The sequence below is a fragment of the Lutjanus erythropterus genome, chromosome 6 (genome assembly GCF_056507025.1).
Source record: "Lutjanus erythropterus isolate fLutEry1 chromosome 6, fLutEry1.hap2, whole genome shotgun sequence".
Classification (NCBI taxonomy): domain Eukaryota; kingdom Metazoa; phylum Chordata; class Actinopteri; order Lutjaniformes; family Lutjanidae; genus Lutjanus; species Lutjanus erythropterus.
The window spans coordinates 11,345,667-11,366,442 of record NC_139322.1 but is presented as its reverse complement, the minus strand read 5'-3'; the positions used below and the strand labels follow the sequence as shown (position 1 = coordinate 11,366,442).

Below are 20,776 nucleotides of genomic sequence, written 5' to 3'. Positions count from 1 at the left end.
TCTTAACAAACTCGATTTTAAGGCACGTGTGCATTCTAAGTTTACACTTGTGAGTGCTTTTGCTCGCCGGAGAGAAGAATCAAAACAATTTGCAACCAAAGAGAACTACCAATTGCTTCTTGAAAAAAAGCACTGTCCATGACAAACAACAGCATAGAAATTCATGAAATATGGCTGGCGGTTCTGACAGCGTGTCACACAAGGAGGCCGAAAGATTGGTCCTGTGCAGTGGGCCAAAGATGGGTGATACTTTATTGAAATGCAAAATGACTACTCACAGAGCAGAGCTGGTGTTGTTTTAAGATGCATGAAAACTGCATGGAACAGAGGAAGCAGCGAGTAGCAGGGAATGGCTTTTGCATTTGCATGCAAGCCTCAAAGCCTGTCGTCTCTGTTGTCACACACAACACAGGCCCAGGACACGGCAAGACTGGTCCTGATCAAGGGCATTAAATGCTATTCTGACGCTCAGCAAGTATAGGACCCGCACATGAAAAACGCCCGTGGTTATTTGGTTTTTATGGTGCAGATGTGTGGCTTGTTGAGCATGACAGCGACGTACTGTACAACAGCAATCACACAGCAGCTTTCATGTCCATTAAACACATATAAACAAAGGCACTCTATCTTTGTTATCCTCCTCCAGCACACTTCTGAGCTCCTTGAAAACGGAAATATTACAATGTAAAAATATGTCTTCTGTCAGTGCGATGTCATTCATTTTTAAATGTCAAGCTGTTCCTGTCCTTCATTCTAGCCCTTTTTCCCCAATTGGCAAATGTCCAGCGCAGGTATTTCATATTTTTAGATCGCCTGCCCTGATGAAACAATCATATTCAGGGAGAAGAAAAAGGAGACAGAGATAGAGTCGAGTCAGAGAGCCTTTAGAGAACAGCTGCTCGCCTCTGATGTGACTGCCGGCCCTCTCACCGCCGGCCAGATAATCTACGCAGTGTGCATGCAACATGTAAACTGTGTAATAATGCATAATACAGAGGCTAAATGACCTTCCAGGCTGTATGACATGTACTCTGACGGGGCGGCGGGGATGATTACGCAACACCTGCGAGCTGAAATAGGCAGAGATGGGTCTTACTTGTTCAAGATGATACAATAAAGCAGATTGAATCACATGATCAACACCTTGATCACGTTTCACCGCAATCAAGGACAGTATAGAACATGTGTTTCAGCGCCTATATGACATGTATTAAATTAGACATATATGCTGCCGTATTAGGTTTTGTTAAATTACAGGGTGAAGTATCAAATCATAATATGAACATAGAAAAAACCACTGCCAGAGATGGACATATTTTATTTTTTAATTTGTTTTTTGGCAGAATATTATAAGATGTCATTTATAACAAAATACTTGAACAGCTTTGAAATGCTAAAATACATAACTGAATATGTCATTTTATTCTCAGATAAGATTTGCCTAATCACAGTCTTTGGCTGAATATAAGTGAATAACATTAGCTGTCCTGTCGGGTCCAGCAATGTGCTTATTGTGAACGACCGTATTTCATTTGTGTTTAACAGCTTGAGCAAAGAAGCTGCTGTGTTAATCGGTGCAAATTTCCCTTAAGATAAACATGTAATCAACATATGATCAGATATGCGTGGCAAGGAAAGTGTACTGAATGACACTGTAACCCATTTTGCACATGCACTGCAACCCTGCAATTATCCAGGCACTATCTGAGCTGTTATAGCGGGAACATAAATGTCTGCATTAAGTGGCCTGGACTTAATCCTGCCAGCTCCTTGGTCCTACACCTCACATGTGGTGAGCCATATGTGTGAATAAAACAGCTCAGTGTCCAGAGCGTGCGATGATGCTGAGCGGTGTGCAGCTGCTTGCTTATATTGATTCGTTTTCATACAGACTATCCGTCGATCAATATCAGTCTGCTGATTACAGCCTTCAGATTACAGTCAGAGAAAGTGAAAGTGTGCGTCCTGCATGTCTCAGCGCATCGGGACGCATCACTCCTGCAGGGCGTGCACTCTGGAATCAGCTGATCTCCACAGCTGCAGTTAGTTAATTCTGAGGTGTCAAATCCTCCTTATGATTGCCAGTGACTCCAAATAGGACCACTAAGACCATTGGAGAGTACCAGAGACACGCCCACTGGACCTCAACTATGTGATGTACACCACATGACATAAGACATTTCACATTAAACACATGCAACATTGTGAAATGGTCACAGTTTAATTCGGTTTAGGCACTAACTGCAAGTTTTGAGAAAAGATCAAACTTTGGTTAAAATATGTATGTTACACTTCACAAATGACAGTGCTTACAAAACATAACCTAAGTAACTTAAAACTTTTAACAAGGCGACGTTGATTTCTTGTTTCACACAGGACATGAACCTCGGTGTCCCGCATGAAAGTCCTGTGTTTGACACATCCCTCCCTACATCGCATTTCTCACTTTCTATACCGATCCCGTCATAATTACTACAGCCTCTGGAGGTCATCACCTATTAGTGTTGTCCAAAATATGTATTTTTTAATAAATAATGATTATGAATATTTGAAACGATTTCAATACTCGTTTTCTGCAATTTCAATACACCAGGACCAGCTGTAACAGTAGCAGAGATGTAGGAAGTGGGCTGCGAGGGGAAGGGGGAGTGTTGGAGAGCCAGCTGATGGTAATTTTAACTAAAAAACATTTAAGCCAAGGACTGCAAAATGAGATCGGCATGTCGGAGTAACCACTAAAACTGTGCGTTCACAGTGATAAAGGGCAAACTAGCTGGGCTAATTAGCTTAAAGGCATAATATGTGACATTTTCCTAAAAAAATGTGCAGATTCATAAAATCCTTTTAATTATCACTTGACCCACTAGAAGTGTGTGGTGCTGTCTGTATCTGCCTGTCTGTGTACTTTGTTCTTTTGCTCACAAAGTTTAACAGCCCAAAATGTCGGTATATGATGTCCTGGCATCTTTCTGGTGCATTTAGGAACAGCTCAGACAAATTCTTCTGATTCTAACTTTAACTCTTATCTTTCTTGACATGACAGCCGTTCAGTGAACAGACTTAACATCAACTACACACGAACAACTGTGAGAGAGCGCTACATGAACTTTAGAGCCGTAATACAATTAACTTAATTTATCGTCAGTGACTTCTGCACCAGTGATCTTTATGCAGTCAGTGCCACAGCACATAGTTTGTTACAAGTTGATAAAGAACAAAATGGAAACGAGCTTGTAATTCAAAAATAGCATTTCAAAATAAAGGCCTCTCAACATAATAAATAAATAAAATTTTAGGGTTAGGCCTGTGTCAGTTTTTCTATGTGGTACGCGAAAATGGTATGGGATAGCAATATTTTTCAAAGTTAGAAATTCAAGTATTGTGACAATGCTAAAACCTAACAATAAATGCAAATAAGCTATTTGCAGCCTCCCACCTCCGAGATATTCTGATTGGCTACTTCAGATTTATGATGAGGTAAATTAGCAGAGCTCATGGCTTAAGATCAGACCTATTCAGTCTACCTAAAATGTGATCATATCAGTTTATATTTAATGTATTTTTAAATTACAGATAACTCGTATTTTAATGAAACCCATTTTCCATACTACAAATGCATTTGATGAACAAGTATTTGTACTTTGTAACAAGATAGTTTTTGATGTATTTGTGCCCATCTGTCCACACTGCTCTTTATTGTAATTTCATTTTGTGAGAAAGGACATGAAATGTTTCAGTCAATCCTCCCATCATGTTGTTCATATTTGACAAAAAAATGTATTTTCCTACTTTTGTCCCTTCATTTTCCACACATGCTCACTTCAGTCTCTCCAGGAAAGGTAATTGGATCTGTAGAGTAAATATGCAAGAAGACTTATGGCACACCGAGGAGATATGAGAGCAGGAGAGAAAAAAACTGAAATCTGCAATAGAGCCTGATAAACCCAATATTAATTACTTTGCTTATTTCTCATACTACCCTCCCCCTTGGAACCAATTAGTAAGTTGAGATGCTTCTTTTCAGTTTAATGAGGTCTAAGTAATGATAATGAATTTCATATTCCTGCCAAGCATTTAAAATAGGCGAGTGGAACCACAAAAGCAATGCCATATGAAATGATCTCTCAAGCATAATTCCCATTTCTTTCATTGAGAAAATCAAAAATGAGGAAATGAGGTCCCATTTTCACCAGGGTGAATTAATAGAAGTAGTTTTTCTTCACCCAGAGACCGCTCGGGGACGGCGGGGTGTTAGTCACATGAAATCGCTCAGAATCCGCAGACCCAGTTTTAACTAGATTTAAATAAACGATGTGTCTCACAACTGGGTCACCAAATCTTCAAAATCACATCTAAATTCCACAGCGAATGGCCAGCAGTGAAGTGACAAAAACCCTGTTCGTCGTCTAAAGAGCAGGGAGAGCCGGAGGGCTGCCACACCTTGAAAACTCTTCACAGAGAAAGAAAGAAAAAGCCACAGAGAGACAAAAGCACCCTGTGACAAACTTGCTACATCCCTGCACTTCCATGTAATGTCGGTTAACATGAAAACTAAGCAGCGGGGAAGCCTTTTACCTTGGCAGGGAGCAATCCTCAGTACACATAAGACAAGGAGGTCTGAACTCCCTGAAATAATATGTACAAACAGTGGGGACACAAAGCTGTCATTAGTTTAACAGGAGATTTTGTTTTATGGGGGAAAATGTTGAATTAAAGAGGAACAGTGCTCACACATGAACCCACACACGCTTGTGCAGCCACTGGCATCAACAATTACTGTGAAGTGTGATGATGGTGGGATCCTTTCCATTGTGAAGGCTTGTTTTGATTCTCTGGCATGGAAACAAAAGATAAAAGGTTGGATTGATTTTTTTACTCCATGTTATTAATCAAGAGAAATTTGAAGTGCTGTCACTGTGTCAGGCACAACATTTATTCTGTCTGTTTTCCTGGAACACAGAGGGTTTAACAGTGTGTATGACTCCAAATAGGGCGACTCAGGGCTAAAAATGTACAGAGTGCAGTTCTGGTGCTGGTGGACTTGTTAGTATCATGTATGTGTTACTGAATTACAGTCCCAGTCCCACCTGGACCAGGAGCTCTGCATGGAGTGACTGTTAACATTTAGTGAGAGACATGAAATGAACACAAAGAGACTCATAACAAAGACAGAAAAAATATTTTTTTAAAAATACACAAAAAGAAACACAAAATGACCACAAAGAGACAAAAAATGATTTTAAAAAAGAAATACAAAACCATTAAAGAGAGACCAAAAATCACCAGTAAAGATTAAATGACCAAAAGGAAAGACAAAATGACCACAGAAATGCAAAAAGACAGGCAAAATGAAAGTCAAAATGACCACAAAAAGATAAAATTGACCACAAAGAGACACAAAACAAACATGCAAAATTCCCAGGGGAGGCAAAATGATCACAAAGTAATACAAAATGACCACACAAAGACCCACAATGTCTAAAAACTAAAAAGACAGACAAAAAGATAAACCAACCACAAAGACACAAAACACACAAATAATATTACTAAGAGAGGGAAAATGACCACCAAAAAGACTTATAAGAGACACAAAAACACCATGAAGAGATGCAAAATGACTTAAAATGACCATTAAAGGTAAAAGAAACACAAAATGACCACAAAAAGATAAATCAACCGCCAAGAAGCAAAATAAACACACAAAACTACTGTGAAAGGCAAAATGGCTGCAAAGAAACACAAAATGACCACAAAGAGATCCAAAATAACTAAAAAGGGACACAAAAACACTATGAAGAGACGTGAAATGACTACACAATAAATAAATCACAATAAACCTCTGCAATACACAGAAGTAACACTTAAAACTAGAGAGGTGACCACAAAGAGACACAAAATTCCTAAATGAAATGACAAATGACAAAAAATAACTAAAAAGACAGACATAAAACAACCACAAAAAGATAAACAGACTACAGAGAAACCCTGAAGCGAACACGAAAAGTAAAATTGTGGGACACAAAACAACCACAAAGAGACACAAAATGACATAGTAAAGGAAAGTGCAGGTGCAGGAGATGAGGGGCCTTTTACGTGTCTGTGTTCAGGACCCATTGTCTCATAGTCTGTCTGTGTCTGTGGGCCATTTTGAGGTTACAAATAGCAGCTATTATACTACTTGACATTAGAATATTTAAGGTTCATTTATTACGATGGATAAATGAAAATAAATGTAAGGATTAATAATGTACAGTTTGTTATTGCCAGGAACCAGGACTATAAATGTGAGCTATAACAGATTCGTACAAATGTGCCCCCACTTGTTTAAGACTGCGCCCTGGTCTGCCCTCAGTATCTAAAGCTGCTAATGCAGATGCATAATTCACAGTAATGAAAGTTTAACACTGATTACACCTAACATCATCGCCGCACATTAATTAATATGAAACATTAATGTAATCCATAAACTCTTTTAAGAAGCCGCTAATTCATTTGCAGCTGCAGAGAGTTCTAAATGTTCAGCGGGCTCAGAAACTTTCCACAGCATTGTTTAATATTAGCAGAAGCTCTTACTTGTCTGCACACAACAAAAAGAACAGTATCTTTAATAGCTGAGCTTTGTTTTGGACTATTTCTGGATTAAAGCAAACTGAGTGTTTTTTTTTTTTATCAGGACTCAGGGATTCAGAGTCAACTATCCTTCAGCGATGTCAGCTGTCACAACAACATATTTAGAAAACTGCTGCGAACTACAAAACAAAACAAGGGTCTTAAAATCTCGCTAATGACCCCAAGAGGATGCTCGGCGTCTTCTACACAACGGAGGCAAAGTGGTTTAAAACGATCAGCTAATAATGCCATTCTGGGGTAAAATGTGCTCCACTATTCTCAGTGGTTATTAAACAGCAAATGTCTCTTAACTACAGGCCTCCATTCTGTGCAGTCAGGATGTTTTTTTTTTTCCGGAGAAATAATTGGCCAGGGGCTGCAATTCATGGTGGCAGTTCTCTAACAAAAAAAATAAAAAATACTTAGTAGTAGCAGTACATATATCCCTCCTGAGCTGTTTGGTACAGGATATTTGGATTAGTACGCAAATGGTTTCAGTTCACTCAATCCTATGATCCAAATAATTAAAGACTTATTAGTATAACACACTACTTACTGTTTACTTCTCGCAAATTGCAGAACATTTATTCAAGTCCCACCTGCAGAAATCTGGCAGTGAGTCAGCTGTTGGCTGCGTTTGTCTTGTCCAGCTCATGTATACAGCTGTTTGATGTTGACATTTTTGATGCATAACCTCAGCTACAGAGACCTGAGGTAAATATTATAACATGTCTAATTGATCAGTTTAGTTCAATTAAGCCCCTAAAGGGTCGGGTTTTTTGAAGTTTGTGAGGTATTTATCCATGGTCGGGGTATTATGGCAGGAGCAGCTGGATTACGGCTGTAGGAATCTAAGGGATGTACTGCTGTGGACAGGGTGAGCAGCAAAATGCATTTTAGCCACGTAAAAAATGATCACCTAAAAACAAACAAACATCAGTTTAATGGTATGTTATATTTGCAATATTTTCACCACTTTACTGTGTCATTAGAAAGCCTTTTCTGACAGGGAACCGGCATTATATGAGCCAAATATTGCTCGCAGAAGTTGCTGGCCACTGTTGTCTCGATCAATTGGTCCGTTTGGTTTATTGAGTAACCGTGGTGTTTTAAAGGGTTAGTCCGCATTCACCAAGTCACACAACTACATAAACAAACTACATGATTGAGGCAGTGGACCGGCAGCTCATGTGATCTGTCAGGTAAAATGACTTGATTTTGCCAAAGAAGTTTGGTGGCTTTGAAGGGAGCAATAAAACAGCAAGGAAAAGCTGTAAAAATAATCTAAATACACTTAAACTGATACTGGTTTTATTCGGTGGGCCTTTTTTAGGTGGCTAAAATACATTTTGCTGTTGATCCTGTCCACTGCAGTCAGGAGTCTCCAAATCTGAGATCAGATTTGCAATTTTGCGATTTTCCAATATTAAAGTCAATTAGATTTTTTTTATTAAAATGGGTTTTTCTTGTCTTCATTGATGGCTATGCCGTTGTTAGACTATTGAGCGCTGATTTGTAAAGATCAGATCATTGGTTTTATGCCCTGATAACTGTCATTTCGCATTTTCATATTTTTCTTCTTTAAAAGTTCATCAGTCAGTTGCCTGGTAGGTCAGTTGGTAAAGCATTTGCTTCATGCATGTGCTGAGTCCTCTGCAGTGGTCGCTGGGTTGACTCCTGCATGCGGCGCTTTCTTGCATGTCATTCTTCTCTTTTTCTGTCCTATTTTCAACTGTCCTTTGGATTACTGGCATAAAAGCCCAAAAAATCTAAATCCGTATTGTATCAAGTGTAATATCACAGCTAGTAAGCTATGCTGCATCGTCTTAGAAGTGTTATTCTTTTCTTTGGAGGAGGGGAGGGAGAGAGAAAAAAACAGGGAGAATCACAAATTGTAGTTTTTATTTTGATGATCTCAATCAATGATCTATTTTGATATTGTAATTGTGACACTCATGCTTAGCTTCTAAGACTAATGAGAACTACAGACAAAAGTATTTTAACAATTTTCTGGTGTCATGATGTTAAAATAGATGGAAATCCTTTGTTGTTGCTAATCTCAACATAATTAACCTCAACATTACTATTATACCAGTTTAGTATGATGCAAATGATCAGAAAAAATGTGTTTTGGGGCGAGGTTGCTCTTGTTAAAAGTGTGTTGTAAAAAGTTTAAAATGGGATACGTATTGAGCTGTGAACTTTGTCGGCTGTTAACACCCCTTTTATTAATGCTTGGGGATTCAGGCTAAGACAAGAAACAGCTGGTGTAGTCTTGAGAGAGAAAGCTGGCTAATTAATTAAGCTGTGGGCCACAGAAATTCATTTTGCATATAAGCGTTGTGACCACAAACCATAGCCCCTGCACAGAATTGGCTGAAAGACTTCAATTAAACATGCTGTTTAAACAAATATCCACAAGCTTAGAGGAGCTCTCACTTATGAATAATTCATAGCCTGCAAGAGGAAATAAATGGGAAATATTGAAATATGCAAAACCTATTTGTAGCTGTGAGCATACAGTAATAATTAGGGCAGTGATTGTCCTTAGATTCATTTACTTAGGAATATATTTTTCTTTCAGGGCAGTGACACAAATAGTTTATTTCTGGTAAAATATATGATACAACACCGGCTGAACAAGCTTTGCCTCTCAGAGCTACAAGAGCCAATAAAGCAAAGAAAATCCACTTTGAAGGCTGTAGAGGAAGTTTCTGGTGTTTTACAGAGCGGTCAGAGGTGCTTCGACGTCACAGTGGCATGTATAACAACATCAGGACAAAGTGGGTTTGCTGAGCTCCAGATGTGCAGAGGCCCCGGGCTGAGGCTGCACGCCACTTCCCATTGGCACTGCAGCGGAGCAGCGATGACACTAGTGAGAGCATGGTTGAGAGGAGGTCTCGGGGAGGGGAGGAGGAAGATGTATGTCAAAATAATGTGCCTCCAGGATGCATTATATAAGGCTATTAAATTGTCAGTGTCTAAAACAGTGCATAGAGGATGCAACCTTTGTTTGTGACAGCCGAAAATCCATTTTTCATGTTTGTTTCATTGTGAGCTTTACCAGCGAGTGGTTTCCTTTGTTGGAGTGCATAGAAAAAAAGCCCTGATCCTCTGCTCCTCACTAAAGCTCCCGAAAGGGAGACAAGAGGGATTTTAATGGTATTTTCACTCGGGGAAGAAGTGAAACTGTAAGCATACTCTATATATTAGAAAGAAAACTGATGTTAAAGTTGCTTAAAATTGAAAGTATCCTTAGAGAGGGACTGACAGAGCAACCCTCTGTCCTGGAAATTATGTTTGGATATTGCTAAATTGTTTTCATAATTACATTGTGGTGACTATGTGATTCCTGCCTGGATTATGTTCATAGAAAAGATTTCTTTAAAACAATATATTTATATAACATGCTATATTTGCAAGGAGGTGGCTGGGGCATACAAAGCAGACCACAACCCAGGGTTTGTGTACAGTAGTGATGCGCTGATGGGCTCTAAGTTCATCCGAATCCGCATGTACGCATAAATCATCCACCCACCGCGTACATGAACATATTTTCTCCAATTGAGAGACCCTCACCTTCAGCTGCCCCTGTAGACTATATTATATGTTAAATTGTGTGGAGCAGTGCAAAGCTTTACAGGAGATTTCTTTATCGGATGGTATGGATGTATGTGTTTTCTTTAACAATTCACTTTTAAGATCAGAGCAACTGCTTTCAGTACTTTTAAATGTTTCCATGTGTGCAGTAATGTCATAGCAGCAAAATTGTGGGATCTTAATGCAGAAAAACTAAAAACTGCAATATTAAACTTTGTAGGACAGAGAAGACTCTCCAGAGGATACAGAATTAAATAATTAAAAAAACTGCACTGCTGTGTCTCGTGTGTAAATACACACAGCATCCCTTTTAATGGGGATACTCTTCACCCTGCAGTGGTGGGAATTATAACTGCAATCTGTGCATGACTAGCATCCATAGTCCTGCAACAAAAGTGCTTTTGTTAAGGTTAGGGAAAAATTGTCATATTAAATATGAATAGATATCGATATTGATATAGATACAGATATAGATGTAGAAAAAATCTCAACTCACTGCTGACATTTGAATAATGCTGCAACTAGATAGTGTGTTGCAAGAAAGTTAATTAAATACATTGTCAGTAAACATTTTACTTTTACTGTCAGTTTTTTTGTAGTCTGCCAGGTACTTTAATTAACTTTAATTAACTTTTGATTTAATGGAAATTTTAATTTAGACAACTTGACAGTTTGATTAAATATTTCCCTCATTCAGAGCCATTTAAAGCATCCATTAATCACATTCTTCAATAACTAAATTGTCATTTAAATGCCACTGCATTATGATGATTGCACATTATCCTAGAAAACATGACACCATCTACTACCCACCACCATCTTTTCAGACCGAGCAGGATCACAGCGTCTGCGGGTAAATGATGTCTAACATTAGCTGCCACGCACTGTGGCTAACACTGACATTGCCAGCAGCAGCAGCCTCATCTCCTTGCAGGTTAACGTCCACATGCCGTGCTGAATGTGGTTTCACATTGCTCTTGTCAAGTGGTTATATGCCAGTTTATTCTGACACAGCCTACATAAAACCTTTTTTTTATTTCCAAGATCAAAATACTGCCAAACCACACTAGTTTTACAATACGTCATCTGCTGATTACAACAGGTAACTGGCTTTGTACATGAATAAAATATTGATTATTAGTTTAACTGACTAGTATTTCTGGTGCTGTCTACCAAGGGTAGCAACGTTTAATCCTTTAGTTAACTAATTGCGAACAACCCTAAACATTTCCTCATTATGTTGAAAGAAAATGTGTTTCAGTCAGTGTTGCATTTCCCTCAAAACATATTTTCAGTTGTATATTAACATAATTTTTAGGAGACAGGACTGGGGGGTTAGCCGCTATGGAGGGCTATTATAGTAGATATCAGTAAAAGGGGAGAGAGAGACACTGGAATGGATATCACACAAAGTAAAGTATTTATGACCTCAGTCTGAATAAATTATAATATACTGTGGATACTTACAAGTGAGTTACTTCTGCTTGTATCCTCAGTTCTGCTGCTCTGCATATCTGATCTCGTTACGCACGTTCACTCGCACATTTTGCAGCAGCACACGGGAAGAGATTATCTGCGCTGTGTTGAGAATCAGCGACCTTTCCGTTATGAACAGTTTGACCCTGCAAAGCTGGCTGTTGGTGGGAGTGAGTTCACTAGGGAGCAAGGCCACCTCAGGCAGCCACTATCTACTCTTTGTCGTTCTCTCTGCTAACACCTCCACATGATGCAGTGCATCACCAATGGCACTATTTCTTCCATGGGAGAGAGACTGCTGCTCAACACACCTTGCACCTTTGTTCTTTCTGCAGCAAGCATATATTTCGGTCTTTACCAAAAAAACATGCAAGGGCTGTGATGTTAGTCCTGAAAAAGTCTCATTTGTCACACTTGAAAAGCATATTTTTGTATTTGCAGGAGTTGGACTAAAGGGGGAATGTGTTCAAATTGTGCATCCAAAAATGGGTACAGCAGTTTGTGTCATATACAGTATATTAAAAAAGGTTTAAATCCTGTTTAATCCACAGTCTGTGGTTGAAGGGAGTTGTTTCCTCTTGCCCCCTCATCCCCAAATTCTGGAAGCTCAGGCAGGCTGCAGGAAAACTGAAGGAGCACAAGACAAGTGCAACATTGTAATTTGACAATAACAAGCGACAGCAAGTCTTCGACCGTAAGTTCATCAGCTGTTTATAACTGCTAACTGTCTGTAAATGTACAGCTAAGCCTGTTATCCTGAAGACAAAAGCACACTGCTCTGCTCTCTCAGTTTGAGTACAGTGACTGCCTTCCTTCTGCCTGCCAGACTCCATTAACATGTTGCTCAATTTAACTGTTATAAACATCTACTACTTACGACTCATACACAGACACATACTCACTTGGCAAATTTATGCTTTTGCTCCAATTAACATGAAGCGGGTAAACAAAAACACTTATTCTGGCATGAAATGGAAATTTCAAAGGAAGACAGAGGACACTGCAGCTGTAACTTTGGTGTCATAGAAGTATTTCAACTTGCCACGTTTCCTTAATTTGGTCATTTTATGATTTATAACAGTAAATATATTACAGATTTCTCCTTCAAGTTTTAAAATTGATCGAAGAAGTTGGTTTAGAAAGTCAATATTTTAGACGAGAAAATTCATCTGCAGTTTCCTCTAGACATGTTCAAGGGTCAAGAAACGCGTGACCCAAAAAGCACCATCTCTGCCCGGCACATTACAGATGCACGACAAACACAATCTGTTCTGTTTTGTGAACAGTTCACGCTCTTTGCACCAAATAAATACAGCACCTTATGAATCATACCACAGAGAGCAACACTGCCTGTACCACGAAGGCAGAGAACAGCCCTGAGCGTATCTGAGAGAGTGGCAGGCAGCAATCTGTAAGTAGAGCTGTAGGCTGGAAAGCAGGCTGCCTCGTCCGAATCACTGAGCACACACAAGCACCTACTCAAGGGTCATCCAGCTAATGGACTTCTGGACACACATTCTTTGCAATAAGGCTGCCAATATCTTTGTGAGGGAGTGGAATAGTTGCTTATACACTGTCAAAAGAAATTATTACTGGGAACATATTTGGAGGGAGCAACACAATGCTGCTGATAAATCTGTAATCTTCCTGTCTCGTACGCCTTTTCACGCTACAGGTGTTTTTATTTACAACCAATAATTTATCTCAAGTTTGTGTGCGCGAGTGTTGAAAGAATATGAAGATCAGGTCACAATTTATCTGTTCGCAAAGTCACTCCATGTGTTTGACTTGGTTTTCTAAACAACATCCTCCCACAGATCTAAATTTCTATTGGCAAGGACACAACTGATCTCCCGCCCTCTGTAATCTCGATTTCCTCTGGTAATACCAGTCACCGTGAACTTGTGGCATTTCGCTGCCTTTAATGATTGGCCCAGTGGTCTGCAACCAATGGCCTTCTTGCCACCAATTCATGACCCGTCAACCCCAATCCTCCCACCAATCCAACAGGCACACAACACACAGCACAGAACAAATGTCCCACTGTCGGAATCAATCCAGACAGGCATCCCATCCTCCTCTCATAAAACTGGCATCTCATTTATCCAGGAGTGAGGACTAGCCATACTATGGTAAATGGAATGACAGGGCATTTACACTTTTAGTGGCAGAGGGTCCTGGAGGACTCGGAATTGTTCACTTTGAACTCGTTTTCTCCAAAAAACGGCACCTGAATGCACATTTGAAATATTAATTCCATTTCCCTTTTGTTGACGTGAGACCACTTTCTACAAGATATCCTATTTGTGAGTGTCTTTTTTTCCCCTCCTTTAACATTTTTTCTCCTCCAATACACATGTGCAGACGTGAGTAATGAAATGAAGGTGTTGGAACAGGAAGTCTTCTGACTCACAATATTGAGAGTATTGAAAAGACCCCTTGCTGATATGCTTGAGGTGCACCGGCGCATGGAGGAAATAACACACACCAAGGACCTGCACGCTCATGCAGCCATACTTCTCCCCCTTTGAAGTTCTGACAGCATTCGGCTTCCTCCCTTCTGTCGAATCCTGAGATCATAATTATTTACCATATAACCACATAGCTCACATCCGCCTGACGAAAACAAAAGTTCGACCGCGATGTTACGGTCATATTCTATTCATTGCAATTTCACACAGGGATCACAATCGCACAGATCAAATTGAGAAGGAGCAGTGTAGCATGAATATCAACTGTAATAGCTCAAGAAGAAAAAAGTGCAAAGGCATTCATCGCATATCTTTGTGATCTTCAGTATAGAAATGTTCATGTTACCAAGGCCAAATATTAAAGCCACTGTACAATGCTAAGTAATTGGTTGTTTGTCCAAGCTAATATATCAATGAACGTAATGACTTACTGTAATAAAAATCAAGATGGGAATATAAACCCAGAGCAAAATAAAGTGTTGTTACTTTCGCCAAGCTTGTGACAATCTAATTAAACACATGAGCGACCAAACCCAGCATGCTACACTAACAGTACTCAAGGGGCTGGAAAGATCACACTTAAAGAAAACATTTTCTTCGCCCTGATGTCTGATGTTTTTAAGAAGCAGAGTGCATATTTTCACCCAGTTACGAATAGGCACATGGCAGCTGTTTGGTCATTCGCACACGATCAGACACTATTGTTAAGAGGCTGCAGTGAAAGGAGACACTGGAGATTAAGATTTGATGGTGGGGTGTAATTACATGTCAGTGGTACCTGTTTTTTTACATTTTAATTTCATTATTATTTTCAGTTTTCAGTAGCACTTTAGTTGGGTTGGTGCAACAAAACTACTTGGTTAGGTTTAGGCAATGAAACTACTTGGTTAGGTTATAAAACAAAACTATTCGGTAAGGCCTGGACGACAAAACTACTTGGTTAGGTTATGGAACAGAACTACTTGGTAAGATTTAAGGAAAGATCATTGTTGGTCTTTGCCATGAAAGTGTAAATAGTCTCTTCGGCTTTTTCCAGCTTGGTTGCAAATAGCATTGCTAGCCACAGACACCTGGGTATGTGTCTCTGCTACGCTAGGCTACATACACTTGGGTGTAAATAGTCACACCGGCTGTTTACACAAGTGAAAATAGCGTTGTTGTCTATGGACACCTGAGTGCTTGTCTGTGCCGTGCAAGGCTATATAGACCTAGGTGTAAATAATTGGCTACTCCAGCTCAGCTGCAAATAGCTGCATTGGCTATTCCAACCTTGGTGCAATTAGCATCTGCCTTTAAGAAATCTGTGGCACTCAGAGCAGGAGACAGTGATCCGAAGGACTCACCGATCATGTGTATAGTGGTTCGCCCAGGCCTCGTCCCATGATGCTGTTGGATGGTGTCGTAGAAAGTGGCCTGACACAGCTGAATGGCAGTCACACTGACCCAGAGGCACAGGCAGAGCAGCCAGGACATGACAGGACACATCTGCTAAGGACCAGCAGAGGTGGAGTCAAAAAATACATCACGTTCTCAACCTATGACCTCAACACACACAAGCACACACGCACATGCTTGCGGAGCCATGAGCAAAATAAATTAATATATACAAATAAATGAGATTTTGTACAAGCAGTCGGGTCTATAATTGGCTTCCTCTGTGAAGTCTTTTAGTCACCGAATTTATCATTAGCATGATTATATAAGTATGAGTTCTTCACTGTTTCGTCTTGCGAGTTTGCCCTGTCTTGTCCCTGAGCCACAACGCTGCAAATGTGGAGTGATCCCTGGGGAGTTTTTCCCATGCAGCAGAGATTTCCCATGACAGGCTGACTCCCTTCAACTCCTGAGCTGTGCTCCTGCCTCAAAACCAAAAATCAAACTTAAAGAGAGATAAGATTTTGCGAGCAGCTGGCTGCCGAGGCTTTTCTGTATCTGTCAGAATAATGTGACAGTGACACAGCAGTAATAGGAATCAAAAAGCCTTGTAATGTTTCACCATGCTGTTTAGATAAGGGGGAAAAAAGAGAAGGAGCAGAACAACAGCGAGGAATGCTCCTGGTCATAGGAGAAAGGTGGCTGTGGAGGAAATCTATGAAGGAGAAAATACAAAGTGTTTCAGCCTTGAAATCATTTCACAACTGTTTTATTCACAGCAGCAAACTGCCAACAAGCATTTAGATTATTAATCATCTTTTGAAATTAATTAATTCTTATCATAGCCTATTTATAATGTGAATGAGATATATTTATGAATGTGATTTCAGCATGAAATTGAATTTTCAAATGCATAAAAACTTTTAGCAAACCATAAGAAGGAAAAAATGTGTACTGCATCAGTTAGTATTATTAAGCTAATAAATTAAGTGCATTCTCCAGATTCTATTCATGATTGCAGAATACATTCCAGTCCTTTAATGTGTTCATCGTGCTTTCAAAGAAACAATAGACAAAAAAATGACATATATTTAAAAGGAAAAAAGCTAATTAGCTAAATAAACACTTTCAATGAAATTGCATTGACAGTATAATTAATATGATATGATCATAGCATGAAATGAAAGAAAAATGCATTTTGCTTATCTTAGTAATGTGTGCAGATTTCTCACTTTGCATTTAAACATTTTAATTTTTTATGGTAAATGTATGAATTGCCAGTTCAATGCAAAAGGCAAAATCTTCTCACAATGCCATGATTTATTTTTTGCCCACAGAGGAAGAGGAAAATCTTACCTGAGCAACCCAACAAAGAGTGTATAAATATCTCAACAGAATGACATAAATCCATCCATAATGCCGCTCATGTTGATCCCATCCAATAACTTGAATTTAGCTCGAGGAGGGAACTCCACTGACTCTGCCTCCCTGCTCCACACTTTGATAGCAACAGTCCAGTGATTCAGAAATGACCGTCAAGCCGGAGTCAGGAAATAGATTTACAGCTCTTTCAATTCCACCTTTGAAATATCACTGCTTCCCCTTGAGGAGCTGCTCCCACTGACACTGAATTCATTTGCCCCTTCGCATTTATAGGCACGTGCGGAGTGCTCCTTAATTAACTGTAGTGGAATCTCTTCTTTCACCGTCTGCATCCTTCCAGTGAGAGGCAGCCTCTGAGCAGCAGCTCTCGCTGAGTCCCCCCTCAGCGAGCACTAAGAAACAAATGTTCCCGTACAGCCTGGCTGAGTGTAAAGACTGTATCACATGTCTTAAAGCCAGACTGCCTCTGGATTAGATGGCATGGTGGAACTCCACCTGATCATATGCTTCTGACAAATGCAAATCAGGGAAACTGGCACCACTTACTGTTGCTGTGACCACATGATTAATGATTATTTACATTTAGATTTCTTTTCCTCCTGCAGCAGCATTTCCTTTCATTCCCTTCCCTTCTTCTGGTTGTCAGTTTCTAACTCTGCCCTACATAAGGAGAACTAAGAACATGCTTAATCTTTTTAGGCGATTAAAAGTTATTCCAAGAAACTTAACCAGAAAGTCAGAATGTTATATTGCCAGATATACAAGCAAGTGAGGAGGTAGATAAGTAAACCCTCAGTCCTTAGCTTACCTCGGTGTTGTTAGAGGAAGGTGCATAAAAGAAGATTAGGAAAGGACATGTTTTCACAAGCTGAGCAGAAAAGAAAATTGAAAGTGGATTGTGTTGAGAAATAATAATGTCCATTCAGCTGAGGGTAATCTTCACTTACAGTGGGGGGTAGTTCTCCAGCCTATGATGGAGATGTAATGGTGATCGTAGCAAAAGGAGGGGAGGCGAGTTTCTGTTATTTGCTGTAAATCAGCCCTGATCTGTACGTGTGGGAAACAGCCCAATCCTCCCCGCCACCTTCGCTACATGGCGAGCTCTACTTTTGCATTGTGTCTGGATTTTTTATCACTGGCATGCAGAACATGCCCAAGGCCTGCAGCTCACACACTGCCATCTCTATGGCATAAAGACTTCACATTTTATTTTGATGCTTGCTCAGGAAGACAGGGTGCATTCCCAGTTCAGGAAGGAGTGAAGAATACCCAGAGTGAGAGGAACAGCGAGAAACTGCTTGAGATGTAGGCACACTACAGCACAGCATTAATGTCTGAGGCTTTTGGAGAATCAACTCTGTGCAGAGGGGATTTGGAACATATAGGAGGAAGCCAAATACCATAAATTGCTGAGTTGTTCTGAGCAGAATACCGGTTTCTGGAGATGGGGCAGTCGTTAATTGTTCATAGAGTTTTTCCCGCGTCGACACTGTGCTTTGACACACAAGGGCTGAACTTAATTCAAACCGTCTGCTTCACAGGGAGTTTGTTGAGAAATATGCAAAATTCTTGGAGCACACAGGAGGCTGTGTATCCAAAACACAAAGCCTTGAAATCAATAAGACTGTTAGATCTTTATTCCTGTGACACACAATAGAACACTTGGAAATTAAACTTATATATGTTGGATAGGGGTGGGAATACAACAAAATTTGGTTTCAGTCCACTGAACACCACGATCAGAATGACTTACAGAGAGCATGCATGTGATGTCACAGTGGGCGGAGTCACCGCAGTCACCCCCACCGAGTACCAAAAGGATTACTGAGTGGATGTTTATTGTGTTTATTGTGTAGTGAATGCCATGAAAACACACAAAATACATCTAAAATGAGAAAGAGCTGCTGTGCAATTGACTTCACAAATAGATTCAAGAAGAAATCAGAGCGATCTTTTCACAAACTGCCAATGTGGGTTTGCCATCGTGGGCTGCCATTTTGTGTCAAATATGTTAGATGTTTGCATAAAACCTTACCTTAAGTTATATATTGTATTGACTCATGTTACTTATGAATGAAATATCTATTTTTCTTTATATTCTGTGCACCAATCACACATCTAATCGTGCATCCTCAATGCTGCTGCACGCAAACATGTCATGAAAAAAATTACATCCACATCTACAGACCTGTCTACATCCAACCAGAGTATTCTTTGGTGTCTTCGTCACTTTAATTTTGCCATATTTCACCTCAAAGTAACGTTATGAATGAGCGACCACTTTTGTATGTCTTTGCTTTGTGTATTTAAATCAGGTCCATATAAAGGTTCCTGTCCATATGTCAGTCACTGTGAACCACTGTTTCTTTTACTGTTTTAAGGACCACTGTTGAGTCCAACTGCCTTTAATTTAAGCAAATAATCTTGGTCCATCTCGATTTTTTGCAACTAGAGCATGCACAGCACCAACAAGAGTTGGTGGGTGATGAAATGCAGCTTGAACAGTGTTTGGTCTTGGCTTGTCTGTTCAACAGGAAATAATGCCGGCCTGCCTGGCCACAAAGTTTCTTGTATTACAACTAAACAGTCACTAAATATGTTCCTGAAAACAATTTAAGTGACAAATAGGTAATGTCATAGGAGAATCTTGATCCATATTTGACCAGCACTGCCTAGTTTGACGGTTTGATCTGAGGTTTTCCAGCCTGGTGCGCTCCACTGGACAGATTGGCTAAGAATAACTTGTCAATCACCAGGTAGCCCCATCCTAAAATATACCCCGCTTTATTGTCTACCACTCACTCTGAGTAATAATTTATTTGTATTGATTTTTCATGTAGACAAAGTTGAATTGTTTATGAATCTTGTGGATGCACAAAAGGGTTTTGTTTTGTTTTGTTTTACACACGCACCAAGCTATGTTCTCTTGTTCACCTGCACATGAAGGAACCACTCATACATTCATTCATTCAACCTGCTGCAACCTACAGCCCTTCAGTCAAATCAGTGGAACAAATAAGTTGTACAGACAGTGTTTTGTGGCTGTGGATATTGTTTTGAAGTGCGTTAAAGCAAGTCCATCCATAGGCGTCCATTAGGCTTAACTGTAAAGCATTACATATTTATTTACTAGTACTATTCTAATGGTATTTTATTGTTTACTCCCCCCCCTCCCCCTTGATCTTGTTATTGCTGTTGGCTACACTGGAACCTAAGTAGATAATTTCATTGCCTTTCATGTTTAACATGTTCTGGAATGACAATTAAGTATCCTTATCCTCATTATACATGTAAAACAAGATTCAGTGTGCAGAACCAAGCTATACAAAAAAAATAGAATGGAAAAATAAAATACTAACATGAAGTATGGAAATATAAAATATATATACAGTACAAAAATAAATAGGCATGGAAAAGGAAGCAATGCATTGTGCATATCGTGTATGTGTATGCATGAGTAACAGCCTCTGATGATGTAGAACTGAGCAAAGGTCCTCGTATGTGTGTGTGGAGTTTGACTTTAAAGTGGCAGCGCAGTCACAAAGCGGGTTTGTGTGAAATATTAGCTGAAATGCAATATTTAACGTGCAGTTAGAGCAAACATACCAGTAAAGTGGCAGTAAGGTGGCAGCTTCACATGATTATTTGACCAACGCACACATGTACTCAAAGGTATAATCTTATAGTCCTCAATCTGTGGCAGATTGGTTCAGAAGGTTCTTTACAGTTCAGTCTCCGGTGCACCTATAGCACCGTCCACAGGGCAGGAGAGTGAAAAGGTGATGGCAGGGTGTGTTGGGTCATTGCAGCATGGCATTTATGGTACTAATGGAGGTAAAAGCCATGAGTCATGGTTACTGAAG

The 20,776-nt window shown here is 39.7% G+C and overlaps 1 protein-coding gene across 3 annotated transcripts in view; it reads right to left on the bottom strand.

Moving 5' to 3' along the window:
* The window catches only part of LOC146324930 (chemokine-like protein TAFA-1), a 40,535-nt gene extending 23,200 nt beyond the window's left edge, over positions 1-17,335 (bottom strand). The window contains exons 1-2 of one of the 3 annotated variants that reach the window (XM_084719969.1): positions 16,887-17,335; positions 15,500-15,644 (exon numbers count right to left, since the gene is read on the bottom strand). In XM_084719969.1, coding sequence (XP_084576095.1) covers positions 15,500-15,641 — 142 coding nt within the window. In that variant the 5' untranslated portion in view covers positions 15,642-15,644; positions 16,887-17,335. The remainder of the gene's footprint in view (positions 1-15,499; positions 15,645-16,886) is intronic. The other 2 variants (XM_084719970.1, XM_084719968.1) reach the window with 2 other exon arrangements.
* Between the last annotated feature and the right edge of the window lie 3,441 nt (positions 17,336-20,776).